Source organism: Bos taurus, chromosome 12, assembly GCF_002263795.3.
Source record: "Bos taurus isolate L1 Dominette 01449 registration number 42190680 breed Hereford chromosome 12, ARS-UCD2.0, whole genome shotgun sequence".
Taxonomy (NCBI): Eukaryota; Metazoa; Chordata; class Mammalia; order Artiodactyla; family Bovidae; genus Bos; species Bos taurus.
In genome coordinates this window covers 70,288,133-70,309,761 of record NC_037339.1, presented here as the reverse complement: position 1 = coordinate 70,309,761, position 21,629 = coordinate 70,288,133, and the positions used below count along the sequence as shown (strand labels likewise).

At 42.6% G+C, this 21,629-nt stretch overlaps 1 protein-coding gene across 1 annotated transcript in view; it reads right to left on the bottom strand.

Annotated features, from left to right (window-relative positions):
- LOC100851552 (ATP-binding cassette sub-family C member 4-like) overlaps nt 1-21,629 on the bottom strand; it is an 83,811-nt gene that overhangs the window by 29,107 nt on the left and 33,075 nt on the right. The window contains 5 exon segments of the mRNA XM_059892173.1: nt 9,476-9,577; nt 13,133-13,382; nt 14,531-14,656; nt 15,840-16,107; nt 17,309-17,405. Of these exon segments, the coding sequence (XP_059748156.1) occupies nt 9,476-9,577; nt 13,133-13,382; nt 14,531-14,656; nt 15,840-16,107; nt 17,309-17,405 (843 nt within the window).

Sequence of the window (21,629 nt, the reverse complement as noted above, 5' to 3'; positions counted from 1 at the left end):
GTCCAAAATGCAGTACTTGGATGCAATCTCAAAAATGACAGAATGATCTCTGTTCGTTTCCAAGGCAAACCATTCAATATCACAGTAATCCAAGCCTATGCCCCAACCAGTAACGCTGAAGAAGCTGAAGTTGAATGGTTCTATGAAGACCTACAAGACCTTCTAGAAAGTGAAGTGAAGTCTCTCATTTGTGTCCGACTCTTTGCAATCCCATGGACTGTAGCCTACCAGGATCCTCCGTCCATGATATTTTCCAGGCAAGAATACTGGAGTGGGTTGCCATTTCCTTCTCCAGGATATCTTCCCAACCTGGGATTGAACCCAGGTCTTCCACATTGTAGGCAGATGTCTTACTGTCTGAGCTACCAGAACTAACACACACAAAAAAAGATGTCCTTTTCATTATAGGGGACTGGAATGCAAAAGTAGGAAGTCAAGAAACACCTAGACTAACAGGCAAATTTGGCCTTGGAGTACAGAATGAAGCAGGGCAAAGGACAATAGAGTTTTGCCAAGAGAACACACTGGTCATAGCAAACACCTTCTTCCAACAATACAAGAGAAGGCTCTACAATTGGACATCACCAGATGGTCAATACCAAAATCAGACTGATTATATTCTTTGCAACCAAAGATGGAGAAGCTCTATACAGTCAGCAGAAAAAAGATGGGGGCTGACTGTGGCTCAGATCATGAACTCCCTATTACCAAAATCAGACTTAAATTGAAGAAAGTAGGGGAAATCAGTAAACCATTCAGGTATGACCTAAATCAAGTACCTTACAATTATACAGTGGAAGTGGAAAAACAGATTCAAGATCTGATAGACAGACTGCTGGATGAACTATGGACAGAGGTTCATGACATTGTACAGGAGACAGGGAGCAAGACCATCCCCAAGAAAAAGAAATGCAAAAAAGCAAAATGGCTGTCTGAGGAGGCCTTACATTATAGCTGAGAAAAGAAGAGAAGCAAAAAGCAAAGGAGAAAAGGAAAGGTGCATCCATTTGAATGTGGAGTTCCAAAGAATAGCAAGGAGAGATAAGAAAGCCTTCCTCAGTGAACAGTGCAAAGAAATAGAGGAAAACAGTAGAATGGGAAAGACCAGAGATCTCTTCAAGAAAATTAGAGATAACAAGGGAATATTTCATGCAAAGATGGGCAATGAAGGATAGAAATGGTATGGACCTAACAGAAGTAGAAGACATTAAAAAGAAGTGGCAAGAATACACAGAAGAACTGTACAAAAAAGATCTTACCATCCCAGAAAATCACAATGGTGTGATCACTCACCTAGAGCCAGACATCCTGGAATGTGAAGTCAAGTGGGCCTTAAGAAGCATCACTACAAACAAAGAGAGTGGAGGTGATGGAATTCCAGCTGAGTTATTCCAAATCCTAAAAGATGGTGCTGTGAAAGTGCTACACTCAATATACCAGCAAATTTGGAAAACTCAGCAGTGGCCACAGGACTGGAAAAGGTCAGTTTTCATTCCAATTCCAAAGAAAGGCAATGCCAAAGAACGTTCAAACTACTAAACAATTGCACTCATCTCACACTCTAGTAAAATAACGCTCAAAATTCTCCAAGCCAGGCTTCAGTAATACGTGAATCATGAAATTCAAGATGTTCAAGTTGGATTTAGAAAAGGCAGAGGAACCAGAGATCAAATTGCCAACATCCACTGGGTTATCAAAAAAGTCAAAGAGTTCCAGAAAATCATCTACTTCTGCTTTACTGACTATGACAAAGCCTTTGACTGTGTGGATCACAATAAACTGTGGAAAATTCTTTAAGCGATGGGAATACCAGACCACCTGACCTACCTCTTAAGAAATCTGTATACAGGTCAGGAAGCAACAGATAGAACTGGACATGGAACAACAGACTGGTTCCAAATAGGAAAAGGAGTATGTCAAGGCTGTATATTGTCACCAAGTTATTTAACATATGCAGAGTACATCATGAGAAATGCCAGGCTGGATGAAGCACAAGCTAGAATCAAGATTGCCGGGAGAAATATCAATAACCTCAGATATGCAGATGACACCAGCCTTATGACAGAAAGCGAAGAAGAACTAAAGAGCCTCTTGATGGAAGTGAAAGAGGAGAGTGAAAAAGTTGGCTTAAAGCTCAACATTCAGAAAACTAAGATCAAGGACTCTGGTCCCATTTCTTCATGGCAAATAGATGGGGAAACAGTGGAAACAGTGTCAGACTTTATTTTGGTGGGCTCCTAAATCACTGCAGATGGTGACTGCAACCATGAAATTAAAGGACGCTTGCTCCTTGGAAGAAAAACTATGATCAACCTAGACAGCATATTGAATAGCAGAGACATCACTTTGTCAACTAAGGTCCATCTAGTCAAGGCTATGGTTTTTCCAGTAGTCATGTATAGATGTGAGAGTTGGACTATAAAGAAAGCTGAGTACCGAAGAATTGATGCTTTTGAACTGTAGTGTTGGAGAAGACTCGAGAGTCCCTTGGACTGCAAGGAGATCCAACCAGTCCATCCCAAAGGAGATCAGTCCTGAGTGTGCATTGGAAGGACTGATGCTAAAGCTGAAACTCCAACACTTTGGCCACCTGATGCGAAGAACTGACTCATTTGAAAAGACCCTAACATTGGGAGAGATCAAGGGCAAGAGGAGAAGGGGACAACAGAGGATGAGATGGCTGGATGGCATCACCGACTTAATGGACATGAGTTTGGGTGAACTCCGGGAGTTGGTTATGGACAGGGAGGCCTGGTGTGCTGCAATCCATGGGGTCACAAAGAGTCCGACACGACTGAGCGACTGAACTGAACTGAACTCCTTTCTTCCTGCCTGACACTTGGGATTCCTATTTTACTACTTTTCAATCAGGTATGACAGCAAAATAGTGAACCACCTACAAACACCAGCTTCCTATCACAGCCCCTCAGTCTGTCAAGGACAGAGTTGCCTCTGCATTCAGGCTTCAGGATCACGCACTGCTCCAGGGTGACCAGAAGGTGGCAGCACTCGACAGCTCATGCTGCTGGGTCCCTCCCCCACTGGTTATCCAGGCTCAGGAACACTGACTAACAAGGATCATAATTTAAGCCACTACTCTGTGCAGACAAGGTTTAAAACCCTGCCCCGTGAGATCTGGAGGCTCCCACAAGACGTATGTTTCGCCTTTTTTTTTTTTTTGGCTGCTGCTCTGGGTCTTTGTTGGGGTGTGTGGGTTTAGTTGCTCCATAGCATGTGATCTTAGTTGATCTCTCATGTGATCTCTCATAGCTTGAGATCTTAGTTCCTCAACCAGGGATGGAACTAGAGTCCCCCATACCGAAAGGTGGATTCTTAATCACTGGACCACCAGAGAAGGCCCTGGAAGCATTTATTTTAAAACTTAAAGATCGACACCAAGTCTCATCATTTCATGAATGAGACCTGGGTCCCTGAGACCTTGCCCACCTGCCCACCTGGCTGTCTAGGAGAGCAAGTTACAGAGCTCACATCTGTTTTTTGCCTCCGAGCCCAGCAGGGGCTTCATTCAGACTCAGCTTCTATCCAAAACCCCAATGTCTTCCCCTTCCCCTCCAAAGGCTCCCTCACCCATGACCTAACCTGACAGCCCTAATGACTAATGACCCCAGCAAGGGACACAGTCCTTCCATAGGAAAGGCCAGGACAACAGAACAAGGTATTCTGAACTACAGTGAAATTTACACAGAAGTCGGTGACCATGTTATTAAGCTCTTGAAAGAACAAGATAGTTCATTTTAAAATGCTGCATCAGTTCACTTTCAGTTCAGTCACTCAGTCATATCAGACTCTTTGCGACCCCATGAATCACAGCACGCCAGGCCTCCCTGTCCATCACCAACTCCGGGAGTTCACCCAGATTCATGTCCATCGAGTCAGTGATGCCATCCAGCCATCTCATCCTCTGTTGTCCCCTTCTCCTCCTGCCCCCAATCCCTCCCAGCATCAGAGTCTTTTCCAATGAGTCAACTCTTTGCATGAGGTGGCCAAAGTACTGGAGTTTCAGCTTCAGCATCATTCCTTCCAAAGAAATCCCAGGGCTGATCTCCTTCAGAATGGACTGGTTGGATCTCCTTGCAGTCCAAGGGACTCTCAAGAGTCTTCTCCAACACCACAGTTCAAAACCATCAGTTCTTCAGCGCTCAGCCTTCTTCACAGTCCAACTCTCACATCCATACATGACCACTGGAAAAATCATAGCCTTGACTAGACGGACCTTTGTTGGCAAAGTAATGTCTCTGCTTTTCAATATGCTATCTAGGTTGGTCATAACTTTTCTTCCAAAGAGTAAGCGTCTTTTAATTTCATGGCTGCAGTCACCATCTGCAGTGATTTTGGAGCCAAAAAAAATAAAGTCTAAAACTGTTTCCACTGTTTCCCCATCTATTTCCCATGAAGTGATGGGACCAGATGCCATGATCTTAGTTTTCTGAATGTTGAGCTTTAAGCCAACTTTTTCACTCTCCACTTTCACTTTCATCAAGAGGCTTTTTAGTTCCTCTTCACTTTCTGCCACGCATAGTTTGGTACAAAATCAATTCCAATGGACACCCGCACACACTGGTTGGGGAGGGGGGGCGGTGAGGATGCAGGAGACAGAAGGACAGACACAGCTTTGGGCGCCCAGGTCCAGTTGAACACCTGCACGGAGGACGTGTTGTTGGGCTCTCCCACCTGCTGCTCTGGGCCACGGGCTGCCTAGCCATGCTCTGTGTGATGACCGGCTCAGGACACCTCCCCGGTGCTGATGTGACTACAGTCCAGCTTTACTGAGCACCACGATAGCCCCAGTACCGCCAACTCCTCAGGGACACCTCTCCAGCATCAGAAATCTGGGAAACCACAACAGCTGTGTTTCCTGTTTTGATGCTAAGGCTGCTAATACTACCTCCTTTTGGACTGAATGAAAGGTAAATGCTACTGTTTACATAATTCAGAGTTAGTCACTGCCAGTTGGTAAACACAGAATTCTTTCTGTGCCCGCTGTCACACCATTGCCAACCAATTCGAGAGCTAACACCACAACTCTGCCTTCCCCTCCACAGCTCCCACCACAGCTGCCACATCATGTGTAACTAAAAGCACTAACTCTGAGCTTACAATCCACGCCAAAGTCTGCCTCTGATGCAGCCAGGTTCTTTGGAGGAGCTGTCCTTTCTTGGGTGTGTAGGCTGTAATTTTCTTTCTCTATAGATTTGCAAATCTAAAAACAAAATTACCACACTCTATGGACTTCCTTGGTGACTCAGATGGTAAAGAATCTGCCTGCAATGTGCAAGACTCAGGTTTGACCCCTGGGTAGGGAAGATTCTCTGGAGAAGAGAATGACAACCCATTCCAGTATTCTTACCTGAAGAATTCCATGGACAGAGAAGCCTGGAGGGCTACAATCCTTGGGGTCACAAAGAGTTGGACCCCACTGAGCGACTAACACCAACCTCACCCTCTGAAAATGGATCTGCTAAATGAACAAGGACTGGAGTGTAACTCACTGAAACCAAAATATCGTCTTTCAATATGTCCCACATGGAACATGCTATTCTGGGATCTTTAATTTTTCAAGGGATGCATATAGGAGCATCGCTCTTGAAGAAAAATCAGTTAAATCATTTTGCTCAAGGGGAATATTTAAAGTACTCCGCATGAATATTTGTGGCTTCTTCTTATACCTTAAATGCCTTCTGCTGTGGGATTAGATTCTCTCTTCTTTACATGCCAAATGTAATTCTGTAAGTGATGGAAAACACTGTCCTGTGCAGACAGCCTCATAACCCTTTTGCAGGTGCAGGAAAAGTCACTTAGCAGTCCCTAGGCAAGATTACTAGAGTGGGTTGCCATTCCCTTTTCCAGGGGATTTTCCCAACCTAGGAACCGAACCTGGATCTCCTGCACTGCAGGCAGATTCTTTACCGTGGAGCCACCACGGAAGCCCAATATTGTAAAGTAATTAGCCTCCAATTAAAATTTTTTAAAAAGTAGTCATTTTAAAGCCTGAAAGATGCATTATTTTTATTCAAACTCAGGATGTACTTTAGTGACCAGAATTGAGAAGGTGCTAAATGAGCATCAATCAGGTGGATTTTTGGCTATCATTTAAAAAGTGGAATAAATTTAAAAATTTAGTATCCTTAGAGTAAAATTTTGTGCTTGATAACAGTTTTTTCTACATGGAAAAAAAGATGCCATGTTCCAGATTTTAAAAAATGAATGGAAAGGACAAAAAAATAGTAAAGTATAACAGATTATTGTTCATACTTATAAAGCACTTTGTATCACTTAGAAATTAAAGAATAATGCCTTAAAGTCTAGACTTAACCTAAAATGCTGGTGATTTGCTATTTCACATTAAAGAAGGGAGAAGTTGGTCTGAGGATATAACTGTTGATGTGGGCAATAAAAAATCTGCTCTAAGATACTACACTGTTAGTATTTAACTGAAAACTTACCTACTTAATTTCAAGCCCGAGTAACTTAAATAATTTATAGGAAGTCAAAAGCCTTCATCTATTGAACCACCCTAAATTTTTATTATGGCTGTTAAAAAGTATAAAGTTGATTTAATCATATTTTCCTTCATACTTCAAAAAAGTTTCCTAACTGTTGTACCTTAAGATTTCCACTGAGCTTTTTTAAAATGTAACTTTTATGAGGTAAGAAAGAAGTTGTTTTAGAATCATTTACTCTTTAATGAGACAATCATTTTAAGTTTTGACACAGAAAATGTGAGCAGTATAATTTCAGAAAAAATCTTAGTTGATCAGATTACTGTCAATTTATAATGATGATTGCCCTAGGTAAATAGATCGTACTTTTTATTTCTTCTCACCCATCTTTTTCTTCTTAGTTCCAATTCCTGTGGTATGGTAAGCATGCATACTTTCATCTCTTTAGTTTCCTTATGAATCACTAGTTTTTTCAGGTTTAGAGGGATCCTCTTCCCTGCCTTTGACACGCAGGATTAGTTGAGGGGTTTAAGTCAGTTTAAAATGAGCTTTTGCTCACTAAGGCTCCAGGTCATTAAGGCTTTTTTGTTTTAGCTTCCTTACCCTACAATGGCTGAATTTAGCACTTGGTTTTCAATATTATATAGTAAGAAATGACAAGTTGCTCTTGACCATTTCTTAAGCCAAAATTCCTTACATTTAGATAATTAAAGGTTCATAAAATGAAGATTTACTATTTCTTCATTGCTTGCTGGTACAGCTATAGTTTGTTTTACTCGCAAGTTTATACATATCCCTAATGTTTTCAAGTGCCTTAATTGTTTAATATCTCTGGCTTCAAAGGTTTCTAGGAAAAGATATGCTTACCTCACATTTTTGTGTCTCCCTCAGTAGTGACAGTCTGGTACTGCATGAAAAATGTTATTATGGTGCCATGGCTGTTAGTTTCTAATGAGTGCTATTAGACTAGATTCAGTTGAAAATATTTAGAATTTCCATTCTCTGAAAGTGGTAAAAATTAGCTACAATACCATAATCATCATTTACCTAGAGAGGAATACCTTTGCTTTGCTTTGCTAAGTCACTTCAGTCATGTCCGACTCTGCAACCCTATGGACTGTAGCCCACCAGGCTCTTCTATCCATGGGATTCTCCAGGCAAGAATACCGGAGGGGGTGGCCGTTTCCTTCTCCAAGGAAACCTTGACACACAATAATGTTAACATTGTATCTATTTTTGTGTAAACATAGCTGACGAAGCCTCTCATCTCTGTAATTTTGAATTCTGCTCTAACAGAATCATAATATGCCTTTAGATTTTACAAGAGACTTACAACAGAACTCACAGCCTTTTCCCCTCTTCCTTCAGGAGTTTAGTATCTTGAGTTAGTAATAATGTGTTTTGTTTTGTTTTGTTTTTTTAACTCTAGAAGCTATATAGAAACCTTTTCAGATTTTTCATCTGATTTATTCACATGGACTATAGTACAACTAAAATCCCTTATTCTACATTACAGGCATTTGCTGCACAGGCAGACTGCTGAATACAGATAATTTTATTTCAGTTAATAACTGCAGAATATATACTGAACTGATTTAAAACAAATCTACATGTTTGCTGGGAACAAAAGAATTCTAATAAGTTCATACAAAGTATGTGTTAGCATTCACATGAAATGTTCTTTATAATGGAATTTTAGTGGTGCTTTCTATAAATGCTTCAAGAGCATTATGACGAGAAACATCAACCAGAAGGTAAATCCACCGTATTAAGGTATCAGAAGCTCTCAGGTTAGATCAGACACCTTGTGTGAGTTTCCACAGACAGAAGGTACAGGGATGTGGTTTCATGTATGAGGGAACAAACCACTGGTTGTCGGTGGGGATGGCAGCTGCTGAGTCAGAAGCAGGTGAACAGGATGCAGGGAGCACTACAGAGTCACAGGGACAAAATATAGGACAAGTCTACAGTCAGGACATGTGCTCTGTGGTCCCCACTCTGACAGCCTGGCTCCTGGGCTCTGCTCTGGAGGGTGGACCCTCTGGTGGAGGCGCCGCCTCCCTGAGTCCCTCCAGCCCTGGGGGTGGGAGCAGCTTCCTGCCTTTGATAACCCCTGGGTTGTCTCACACACCACCATTTTGCCCTTACTGCTTTTTTCTCCCTCTTTTATCATCTGCGTAACTAATTCCCTGCATGGAACTCCCTCTCCCGCGGTGGGGTTCTGTTTTCCTAACCAATCCTCACTGATACAGGAGGGTGAGCACAGAAGACCACGGAACCGGGGAGCAGCGGGGCATTTCAGTTGGTAAAGGGGCTGCACTGGGCGTGTGATACTGACAACTTCTTGAGACCAGACCCTGTTGTTTTTTCTGTTTGACTGAACCTAACAAATAAACCAAGTGTTGGAAATCATCAGCTCTCCTAGTCAGCTTCCACACAGCGTAATCCTTTAACTAGGAATCACTGGTGCTCACTACGGTCACCTGCTGTCTCCTCCTACCCTGAATGCCACCAAAGTATTCAGAACCATCCAGAAGCTCAGGATGGGAGAGCACCCGCTCTACCAGCAAAGATCCAGATCATGGCCTCACTCTGTGTATAATGAACTGGTCTGAAAATCAAGGCAAAAAATATATGCTGATTCCCCAAAGCCTCTTTAAAAACTAGTTGTGTGTTTTTCAGATAACCCATATCACATTGCAGCATTTTGTTTGTCCAATTCTGTAAATGCTAACATTACAATTGTATGGACTTTGAGATCAAAATGTGATAATACTTTGAAAGTTCTCTTGAAAATGAGAGCAAGCACAACATGTCAAACATCTTAGGCTGATTTTATAATTAATTTCCATTAGATACAAACATTAGTCCCTATTTTGAAAAATTTTGCAACATACTTTTAGTAAATGAGCAAGTCACATTTTACACCATGGGTAAAATCTAAAAATTCTCCAATAAATCGTAGTCAAAGTTGTCTGTTAGCAGTCATGATCTTGGAATGGAAGATCTGTTACCTCATCCCAAAAAGCAATGAAATCTTGCATGTCCACCATCACTTCACCCTCTGATGGCAGCTGAGTGCTGACCTGTGGTATTTCATCAAGTAATAAAAAATTCTACAGAAACGAGGGAAAAAACAGATTGTTAAACTGCAGGAAGAAAGCACAAACAAAAACAATTGCTTTCCTGGGATCTGCAAACTTTGAACAGTCTAAATACTGTTTTGCTAAAAAGTATTAGTTCACATCAGAACATATTATGCAATACATGAGACACTGGTTCAATTCCTGGGTCAGGAAGATCCACTGGAGAAGGGTTAGTCTACCCACTCCAGTATTCTTGGGCTTCCCTTATGGCTCAGCTAGTAAAGAATCCACCTGCAATGCAGGAGATCTGGGTTTGATTCCTGGGTTGGGAAGATGTCCTGGAGAAGAGAAAGGCTACCCATTCCAGTATTCTGGCCTGGAGAATTCCACAGACTGTATAGTCCATAGGGTTGCAAAGAGTCAGACACAACTGAACAACTTTCACTTTCACTCAGAACATATTAAATAATGTATAGAACAAAATATTACATAATTACTATTATTACATGATTAATAATTACTATTATTACAGCTCATGGTATATATCAATATAATCATATAATATAGTGTATTTGTTGTTGCTCAGTCACTAAGTCATGTCTGACTCTTTGCAATCCCATGGATTGCAGCACTCCAGGATCCCCTGTCCATCACTATCTCCAAGAGTTTGCTCAGGCTATCCAGCCATCTCATCCTCTTTCATCCCCTTCTCCTCTTGCCCTCAATCTTGCCCGGCATCAGGGTCTTTTCCAATGAGTTGGCTCTTGGCATTAGGTGGCCAAAGTATTGGAGCTTCAGCATCAGACCTTCCAATGAATACTCAGGGTTGATTTCCTTTAGGATTGGCTGGTTTGATCTCCTTGCAGTCCAAGGGGCTCTCAAGAGTCTTCTCCAACACCACAGTTCAAAAGCATCAAATCTTCCATTCTCAGCCTTCTTTATGGTCCAACACTCACATCCATACATGACTAGTGGAAAAACAATAGCTTTGACCATAGGGAACATTATTGGTAAAGTAATGTCTCTGCTTTTTAATACACTGTATAGGATTGTCATAGCTTTTCTTTGAAGGAGCAAGGGTCTTTGAATTTCATGGCTGCAATCAGCACTTGCAGTGATTTGGAGCCCAAGAAAATAAAGTCTGTTTCTGTTTCCATTGTTTCCCCATCTATTGCCATGAAGTAATGGGATGAGATGCCATGATTGTAGTTTTCTGAATGCTGAGGTTTAAGTCAGCTTTTTCACTCTCCTCTTTCACCTTCATCAAGAGGCTCTTTAGTTCCTCTTCCCTTTCTGCCATAAGGATGGTGTCATCTGCATGTCTGAGGTTATTGATATCTCTCCCAGCAATCTTGATTCCAGCTTGAGCTTCATCCAGCCCTGCATTTCTCATGATGTACTTTGCATATAAGTTAAAAAGGCAAGGTTACACTATACAGCCTTCATGTACTCCTTTCACAATTTGGAACCAGTCCATTATTCGATGACCAGTTCTAACTGTTGCCTCTTGACTTGCATACAAGTTTGACAGGAGACAGGTAAGGTGGTTTGATATCCCCATCTCTTTCATGATTTTCCACAGTTTGTTGTGATCCACACAGTTGAAGGCTTTAGAGTAGTCAGTGAAGCAGTAGCAGATGTTTTTCTGGAATTCTCTTGTTTTTCTATGATCCATTGGATGCTAGAAATTTGATCTCTGGTTCCTCTGCTGCCGGGAGCCGGCATACTGCATATTGCATATTGAGTGCAGCACTTTCCACAGCATCATCTTTCAGGATCTGGAATAGCTCAACTGGAATTCTATCACTGCTGGGAGCCAGTGAGGAACTCCGCCCATGACAAAGGTCATGAGGAAAGAGGCTCGGCACACGCAAAGGCGGGATCGAGCCTCAGGAGTCCCCCTGGAAATTCTTGAGCATTTACACCCAAAACCAGAGTCTGCCTACTTTCTGCTTTGTGCTTTCACCTACACCTCTGACTTTACGGGGGGCTGTCCCCCACTACCTCTCTGAAAAAAGTTAGCTTACAGCTCCAGTTAATAATTCCTGGGTGTGACAGTGTTTAACCTACAAACTCCTTTGGAAATCCTCTAGCCTGCCTGAATAGGTTTTTCTGGCCACATGTGATTGTTCAGAGCCTCCCAACTGTGAGAGGCAGGAGATGTTCTAAACTGTGTAAACACAGATTCTTTTGAATAGTTAAAAGATTGATTAGAAATTGTATTGGTGAAGGGATTTTCACTTGTTGGGCCAATGTTTGCTGCTAAGTTTCCATATCCCTTACCTGCTGTGTCCCTGGCAGTGTATTGATTAATATAGTTGGTGTAAATAGTAGCTTTAATGTTTGTAACCTGGGACCCTTGAGTTAATTCTTTTTCTTGTTATAGCCCACCACACCTTTGCTCTGTAGAAATGCAACTTTATCTAATGCTTTTGGAGGGTGGCTCCTGACCAGTCACCTTTAGAGAAAAATAAGTTTTCTGAAGAAAAGGTCTTAAAATGTTAACAGGCCTCCGGGCCAGAAGATGATGCAAATCACCTAAGCTTTTGCGTATGATATGTTTGCAGGAAGAAAGCCTGGCTTGCTGCCTGACTCTACCCCTTCCCCCATTATCCTCTATGCATAACTTAAGGTATAAAAACTACTTTGGAAAATAAAGTGCGGGCCTTGTTCACAGAAACTTGGTCTCACCATGTCGTTCTTTCTCTTACCTTCTGGCTGAATTATTCAGCCTCTTTTCTCCACTGAATTTCCTCACTGAGCTATCCTTATTTCAGCCTCTTTTCTCCACTGAATTTCCTCACTAAGCTATCCTCATTCTATTACTCTTTATATCCTTAATTAACGTTTAATTAAGCAAGTGTTTCCTGATCCTCGCCTATGCCGTCTCTCCTTTGAATACCCTGGATCAGCCGGGGCTGGTCCCCGGCACTCTGCCTTTTCTAAATCCAGCTTGGATCTGGAACTTCTTAATTCACATAATGGTGGGAATTATAAATGTGAAAAGAAGAGGGCAGCTAGAGAGAGAAGATTAAGCAGTAAATAAAGAGGGGACAGGGATGAAAAGGCAGATGCAAAAGGTGGCTCAGACATCAACAAGCAAAACATCTGTGGGGGAAAGAACTCATTTTTTAACACAGAGAATTAAGTGAATCTGAGGCCAGTCTTTCTGTCCAAGCAGCAGGGAGCTCTCAGCAAGTTCCTCCCCTCCCAGCCCAGAGAGGAATCTTACACCCCAGGACTGTGCACAGTCACTGCCTGGTCACTGGGGTTAGCACAGGAGATGCACTCTGTTTGCTTCTCCTGCTTTTAGACATTTTAATCACTCTGCAGGCATCACTACACAAGAGCCCTGTGCTACTGCTACTTATATATACTACTGCCCCTCCATGAAAACCAGTCTTACGGTATCGGTAACTCACTCTACCTATGAACAGAAGTGGGCACCTACAACATTCTGGGAAGACTGCCAGCTTTGGCACTGAGAGAGTTAAATATCTCCTAATTGGAACACAGTGACACCAAACAAAAGGGCATTTTACAAAAAATCCACCTACAACTGAAAGCAATTATTTGTCCCCAAACCTTGATTCTTCGGATGCTGACAACGGCCTCTGACACATTCTCAATGGACATGGGGAAGTAGGGGGTGCTCGAAAACCTCAGAGCCTCAAACAGCATCACCACCACAAACACTTGGCTGGCTGTGATCAGGTTGTCAAGGAGCTCATTGGTGATGAAGGTGACAAAAATTATAATTTTGCTGACAGCCAAACATGATGCCAAATTCATTCCCCTAAGGTAGGAAATTCTCAGAATCTTGGAAATGTCCTTCCTGAAAAAGAGAATAGGAAAGAGGTTTTAAAAGGAGCATCGACATCCAAGGCACGAATTCAAGTCCTCACATGGAGACACTGCACGCCTGGGGCTCCGTCCCAACACCAGGACGCACACTTCATCACCACTTCACTTCCAACTAAACAGCGGCTTCACGTCACCCTTTTAAACACTGTGGGTCAACTGGACTGGGTTTGAACATTCTTTCAACAAACATTCATAACCACAAGTCCTGGGCCAGGCTCCCCGCTAATGACAGAAAGACACAGTCCGTCCCCTCCAGGAGCTCATGAATTTGTGGGGGAAGAGAATAAAACACCCCAAAATTGTGAGGCACCAAGACATTAGACAGAGACAGGCACCATGGCCCCTATGGAAGCACATGTCCTGGGTGTTGGAAATACTGCTGCAATGAGCATTGAGGGACATGTGTCTTTTTGAATTTTGGTTTTCTCAGGGCATATGCCCAGTAGAGGGATGGCTGGGTCATATGGCAGATTTATTCCTAGTTTTCTAAGGAATCTCCAGCCTCTTTTCCATAATAGCTGTGCCAATTTGCACTCCTACCACAGAGCAGGAGGGTACTGTTTGTAGACTTTTTGTTGATGGCCATGCCTACCAGTGTGAGGTGATACTTCACTGTAGTCTTTTTTTCTTTTTTTTTTTTTTCTAATTTTTTTTAGACGGCCGAGGCGCCGAGCCAGGCGGCAGAGAAGTGGCAGGCGGCTGCGTCGCGGGCGGTGTCTGCGCGGCTGCGGCCCGGCCGGCGGCTGCGGCGACTCCGGTCCCGTCCGCGCCGGCCCCCGCCCCCTCCCCTCCCCTCCCCTTCCCCAGGAGCGCCTTCACTGTAGTCTTGATTTGTATTTCTCTAAGAAAGAATGATGTTGAGAATTTTTTCACGTGTTTATTGGCTATCTGTATGTCTTCAGAAGCGTATATAATTTTTCCTTTAAGAAGATGGTAATGGAACAGCAGGTTAAAATGACATATCCCCTCTTCCACTTAACCCTCCTGCCACATGTGAGGTGTGGAGTTCATAGTATTTAAGTTCATCTTCATTTGAAAACTTGGTAAGCCTTCTAATTTCAGTCAATAAAAATAGAGGGGAAAGTACAAAAATATGGTGTGATATGTATAAAAACGTACCTTCTTAATCTGGTAATAAGGTCTATAAATGACTGTCCCCAAGCATACATTTTTACTGTTCTGATGCCAGTTATAACTTCACTCATGGTCCTGATCCTGTCATCTGTGAAAGCTGTGGTCTTACTCCTGAGGGAATAGACGTGAGAGATGAGACTTAATGACCACAGCCCAACTTTCCAGCAGCAGCAGCAGCAGGAGGGGGCAAAGGGAGGGACCAGGGATCGATGATTCCCTACAGCTCTTCTGTGCTGACATCACAGGCAGGTCCTTCTCAAAGTGAAAATGGAGAAAAAGACTTCTAGAAGTCAACCATTCAGCCTAATTCAAGGAGTAACTTGGGAACTTGCAGTACTGGCTGAGGAAGACCCAAAGTCAGTCAGGTATAAACTCTGCCCAAGGAGGTCGCAGCTGGGCAGGGAAGGCAGAAAGACACTGAATCTAATGGGAAGACAGTGTCTGTGCTGTGATAAAATAGGAGAGAAGTTCTGGGAAGCAGAAAAGATGGGACTGTTAATTCTACCAGGAAAGCAGAACAAGAAGAAATTCAGAGACCTGGTAGCACTGGAACAGGGCCTCGAAGGATGAGGGACATCTCTTCACAGCAGACAGGAAAGGAAATTGCAAATAGACAAAAATATCACATGTAAAGTCATTTAAAAAAAAAAAAGAAGAAGAGAAATTTCAAGAAAAAAAAAAAAAAAACTTCAAAGAGCACAACACCTCCACCACCTGACAGCCTGGACAAATGACCCACCTCCAACCCTCTGGGACCTGCTTCAGGTCTATCTCTTCGCCATTAGGTCCTTCATCACCAGTGACTGTTCTATCACATATTCTGCTGGGACTGTGGGGCTTTACTAAGACATAGTTAATTAAGATTGACCTTGTCCTTGAGGCACTTATAAGTTAATGGAAACACTGAATTAAAAACAAAACATGAAAATAGATACCTGAAAATTGCTCTAGCATAAGAATAACAAAAACACATGTAGCTAAATTTGAGCCTATAGGATTATTACTATTTAATAAAGTTTACAAAACGTCAATGTAGGTACATTCTGCTCAAGGACACTCCACTTATTCAGCTATGGTAGTGGGAGGAGCCAGTGAGTGCCATCTCCTTTCCCTCTTCAAGATCAGCCTTCAGCTTAAGGCTGGAGCCTCCACCTGCAAAGCCTGAAGGGTCTACAATGCACTCAAAGAAGAGACCAGAGAAGGCATTGGTTTTGTTTTTGAACACAAGCATCGAGCAGATGCTGCATGTTACTAAGCACTTATCACCTATTTTTTAAACCAGTGTTTCTCTTACCGGAGTGATGAAAACAACATCCCGAAGCAGCTTTGCAAAAGCAGAAGAATGATGAGAACCGCCATCGCAGCAAGACACGACATTCCTATTTCCATCCAGAGCAGGGCGGTCACTGTGACAGCCTGCAGTGGCCCCACCCACAGATAGTGAAGAACATCCTCACTGTTAAAGAGAAAGACAAGCCTTCTCAGGACTGCATACAATATAACAATACAGTAAGGACACAGTGTAGAAACAATCTGCTCTGAAGGAACAGACAGGAATTTAAACAGAAATTATCTCAGTGAGTTTTACACCTGCTGAAGCAGAAATCCAAGCTTCCACCCCAGATCACGCTGTTCTGGGGCAGCACAGGGCCAGCCTCAGGGACATCCAGGGAGAACCCGACCAGCACCACTGATGGATGATGTTGATTTTATCCACAACACAGATGAACTCAGGGCTTCCCCAACTCTCTCTGTCCCAAAATTCAGCCCCATCTCCCCAGAAGAGCCTATATTATGGTACTTACCACACTTCCGACAACTGCTTGTACATTTACCTTTTGGACAGGCTGTGGCCTTTCCAGGGCAGAAATTAAGGCTTATTCATCCTTCAAATTGAATAGAGGCCTTACGTCATGTTTCATGAGTGAATAATTGAAGGAGAAGTGAAAGTGTTAGTCGCTTAGTCATGTCCGACTCTTTGCGACCCCATGGATTATAGCCCACCAGGCTCCTCTGTCCATGGAATTATGCTGGCATGATAACTGGAGCGGGGTACCATTTCCTTCTCCAGGGAATGTTCCTGACCCCAGGGATCAAACCCGGGCCTCTTGCATTGCAGGTGGACTCCAGCTCTTACCTGGAGCTACCAGATAAGCCCCCAAACTTAAAGGCCAGGATCATCCAGGAAAGAGAACTGTTCTATGCAGATCTGTCCAACAGCTGCAACACCCTGGAATTGTGATCTATTCATAAGGTAAGTGTGAAATGGGTATGATGGGACAGCAGAGAGGAGGTTGTGCAAAGCTGGAGACCACTCACTTGGCATTATTCCTCCATGGCTCCCTATGCAGCAGCACTGAACAGGGGGCAGGAGAAGGAACAATCCCTGCCCACCAGGCCTTCATCATGCAGAGGAGGAGGAAGACAGTTCAGGCAGCAACACTGACACCACATGCCAAGAAGGGCCACTACGAAACTTCTATGGAGGACCTCTACTAACACTAATCAAGCTGTCCCAGAACACTACTGCCTATTACTGAAGTATATTGCAGACAATGTCAGAAAAACAAACTTCTCGTGTACAGGACAAAACATATTATCACATCTAAGCTGCACACAGAGGAAATGAGCGTTGGATAAAGAGAACCCTTGTCTTATGTCCTCAACAGAACACTGATTGAACCATACCCTGGCACCTGGCATCCCAATAAGCTAAATCCAGTAAGAAGAAGAATGGGAAATGGAAGATGATCCCTCAGGGGCAGTTCACCTGATCAAACCTGTTCACATCGTTGGACAGCAGGTTGACTATCTGGCCTGTGGTGGTCTTCCCCATGGCTGAGCTACTCAGGCACAGTGACTGAAATGAGAGAAAGATACAGAGAATCGATTCCTACAGTGATACCAAGTCAGTCTGAGAACTTAGCAAAATGGAGTGCATTTTCATGGGGTCTTGTGTGGTGTCAGGACGAGCAGGATGATGCCTGACAGCAGGGCTTTGGGGACCCATGTTCATCCTTAAATGATTCAATGTGGCGGCAGCCCTGCTTACAAGGACAGCAAAAGGAGGAGCAGGAGACAGAAGCAAAACCCTCCACTCTGTTTCTCAATGAACTTGGACCTGTCCGAAGGATAAGTGAATGTAGGTTTAGACTAAGTAAACTAAGTAATTTTCAGCCAAAACCTAAACAGCATATTAAAAAGCAGAGACATCATTATGCCAACAAAGGTCCATATAGTCAAAGCTATCTTCTTTCCAGTAGTCATGTACTGATGTGAGAGCTGGACCATAAAGAAGGCTGAGCACTGAAGAACTGATGCTTTTGAAATGTGGTTCTAGAGAAGACTCTTGAGAGTCCCCTGGACAGCTAGGAGATCCAACCACTCAATCCTAAAGAAAATCAACCCTGAATACTCATTGTAAGGACCGATACTGAAACTGAAGCTCCAACAGTGTGGCTGCCTGATGCCAAGAGCCAACTCATTGGCAAAGACCCTAATGCTGGGAAAGATTAAGGGCAGGAGGAGGAGGGGGCAACAGAGGATGAGATAGTTGGATGGCATCCTCAACTTAATGGACATGAGTTTGCCCAAACTCCAAGAGATAATAAAGGACAGGGAAGGCTGGTGTGCTGGAGTCCATGGGGTCACAAAGAGTTGGACAGGACTTAGTGACTAAACAACAACAAGATGAAAGTGGAGAGGCCGCCTTAAGGAAAGAGATTAGGGGACCTGGACTATAAATCTGGTCGGTCATTGATACCAGGTATGACACCATTTAAACACTTTGGTCTTAGTTTCCTCATTCTAAAACTGATCAGTATAACAGTCAAAATACTAATCCTGTGAGGAACCTGTGTTCTTAACGCCAGTCTGCTGACTTTACAAAAAAAAACAGACTGTGCTGTACAATCCCTTGATTTGACAAAAAGCTCAGAAAAATTCCCTAGAACTGAGAAACCTGACAGACCACCTTGAGCAATTTCAACAGACCATCAACTGGAGCCATGGATCCAAACAAAATATCATCGTTCATAAATTCTTTCTATTTAGTCTTCAAGTTAAACAGAAAAATCAATGCTCAAGAGAAAATGTAAAATGATGTAGCCACAATGGAAGAGATTATGGCATTTCCTCAAAAACCAAACATGAAATTAGTACACAGCACAGCAATTTCATTTCCCAGAATGTACCCAGAATAACTTAGAGCATGAATTTGACTGGTCATTTGTGCACCCTGTTCATAGCACCATTATGTACAACAGTCAAAAGGTAGAAACAACTCAAATGTCCACTAACAGATAAATAGATACCCAATCAGTCAGTCAGTACTCAAACTCAAGTCCATCAAGTCGGTGATGCCATCCAACCATCTCATCCTCTGTCATCCCCATCTCCTCCTGCCTTCAATCTTTCCTATAATCAGGGTCTTTTCAATGAATCAGTTCTTTGCATCAGGTGGCCAAAGTATTGGAGTTTCAGCTTCAGTATCAGTCCTTTCAATGAATATTCAGGACTGATTTCCTTTAGGATGGACTGGTTGGATCTCCTTGCAGTCCAAGGGACTCTCAAGAGTCTTCTCCAACACCACAGTTCAAAAGTATCAATTCTTCAGTGCTCAGCTTTTTTTCATCCAAACATGACTAATGGAAAAACCATAGCTTTGACTAGAGGGACCGTTGTTGGCAAAGTAATGTCTCTGCTTTTTAATATGCTGTCTACATTGATCATAGCTTTTCTTCCAAGGAGTAAGGATCATTTAATTTCATGGCTGCAGTCACCATCTGCAGTGATTTTGGAGCCAAAAAAAAAATAAAATCTCTCACTCGTTCCATTGTTTTCCCATCCATTTGCTATGAAGTGATGGGATCGGATGCCATGACCTTAATTTTCTGAATGTTGAGTATTAAACCAACTTTTTCACTCTCCTCTTTCACTTTCATCAAGAGGCACTTTAGTTCTTCGCTTTCTCCTATAAGAGTAGTGTCATCTGCATATCTGAGGTTATTGATATTTAACCTGGCAATCTTGATTCCAGCCTGTGCTTCATTCAGCCAGGCTTTTCTCATGACATGCTCTGCATATAAGTTAAAAGAGCAGAGTGACAATATACAGCCTTGATGTACTCCTTTCCCAATTTGGAACCAGTCTGTTGTTGTTCCATGTCTGCTTCTAACTATTGTTTCTAACTATTGCTTACAGATTTCTGAGGAGGCAGGTCAAGTGGTCTACTATTCCCATGTCTTCAAGAATTTTCCACAGTTTGTTGTAATCCACACAGTCAAAAGCTTTGGCATAGTCAATAAAGTAGAAGTAGATGTATTTCTGGAACTGTCTTGCTTTTTTGATGATCCAACGGAGGCCGGCAATTTGATCTCTGGTTCCTCGGCCTTTTCTAAATTCAACTTGAACATTTGGAAGTTTATAGTTCACGTACTCTTGAAGCTTGGCTTGGAGAATTTTGAGCATTACTTTGCTAGCGTGTGAGATGAGTTCAATTGTGGGGTAGTTTGAACATTCTTCAGCATTCTCTTTCTTTGGGATTGGAATGAAAACTGACCTTTTCCAGTCCTGTGGCCACTGCTGAGTTTTCCAAATTTGCTGGCATACTGAGTGCAGCACTTTCACAGCATCATCTTTTAGGATTTGAAATAGTTCACTTGGAATTCCATCACCTCCACTAGCTTTGTTCATAGTGGTGCTTTCTAAGGCCCACTTGACTTCACATTCCAGGATGTCTGGCTCTCGTCCAGTGATCACACCATCATGGTTATCTGGGTCATGAAGATCTTTTTTGTATATTTCTTCTAGATTGATTATATTCTTTGCAACCAAACATGGAGAAGCTCTATACAGTCAGCAAAAACAAGACCGGGAGCTGTGGCTCAGATCATGAACTCCTTATTGCCAAATTTAGACTTAAAAGAAAGTAGAGAAAACAACTAGACCATTCAGGTATGACCTAAATCAAATTCCTTATGATTATACAGTGGAAGTGAGAAATAGATTTAAGGGACTAGATCTGATAGATAGAGTACCTGATGAACTATGGACGAAGGTTTGTGACATTGTACAGGAGACAGGAATCAAGACCATCCCCATGGAAAAGAAATGCAAAAAAGCAAAATGGCTGTCTGGGGAGGCCTTACAAATAGCTGTGAAAGGAAAAGAAGCAAAAAGCAAAGGAGAAAAGGAAAGATATAAGCATCTGAATGCAGAGTTCCAAAGAAGAGCAAGGAGAGATAAGAAAGCCTTCCTCAGCAATCAATGCAAAGAAATAGAGGAAAACAACAGAATGGGAAAGACTAGAGATCTCTTCAAGAAAATTAGAGATACCAAGGGAAAATTTCATGCAAAGATGGGCTCGATAAAGGACAGAAATGGTATGGACCTAACAGAAGCAGAGGATATTAAGAAGAGATGGCAAGAATACACAGAAGAACTATACAAAAAAGGTCTTCATGACCAAGATAATTATGATGGTGTGATCACTCACCTAGAGCCAGACATCCTGGAAGGTGAAGTCAAGTGGGCCTTAGAAAGCACCACTATGAACAAAGCTAGTGGAGGTGATGGAATTCCAGTTGAGCTATTTCAAATCCTGGAAGAAGATGCTGTGAAAGTGCTACACTCAATATGCCAGCAAATTTGGAAAACTCAGCAGTGGCCACAGGACTGGAAAAGGTCAGTTTTCATTCCAATCCCAAAGAAAGGCAATGCCAAAAAATGCTCAAACTACCACACAATTGCACTCATCTCACACGCTAGTAAAGGAATGCTCAAAATTCTCCAAGCCAGGCTTCAGCAATATGTGAACCATGAACTTCCAGATGTTCAAGCTGGTTTTAGAAAAAGCAGAGGAACCAGAGCTCAAATTGCCAACATTTGCTGGATCATCGAAAAAGCAAGATAGTTTCAGAAAAACATCTATTTCTGCTTTATTGACTATGTGAAAACTTTTGACTATGTGGATCAGAATAAACTGTGGAAAATTCTTAAAGAGATGGGAATACCAGACCACCTGACCTGCCTCTTGAGAAACCTATATGCAGATAAGGAAGCAACAGTTAGAACTGGACATGGA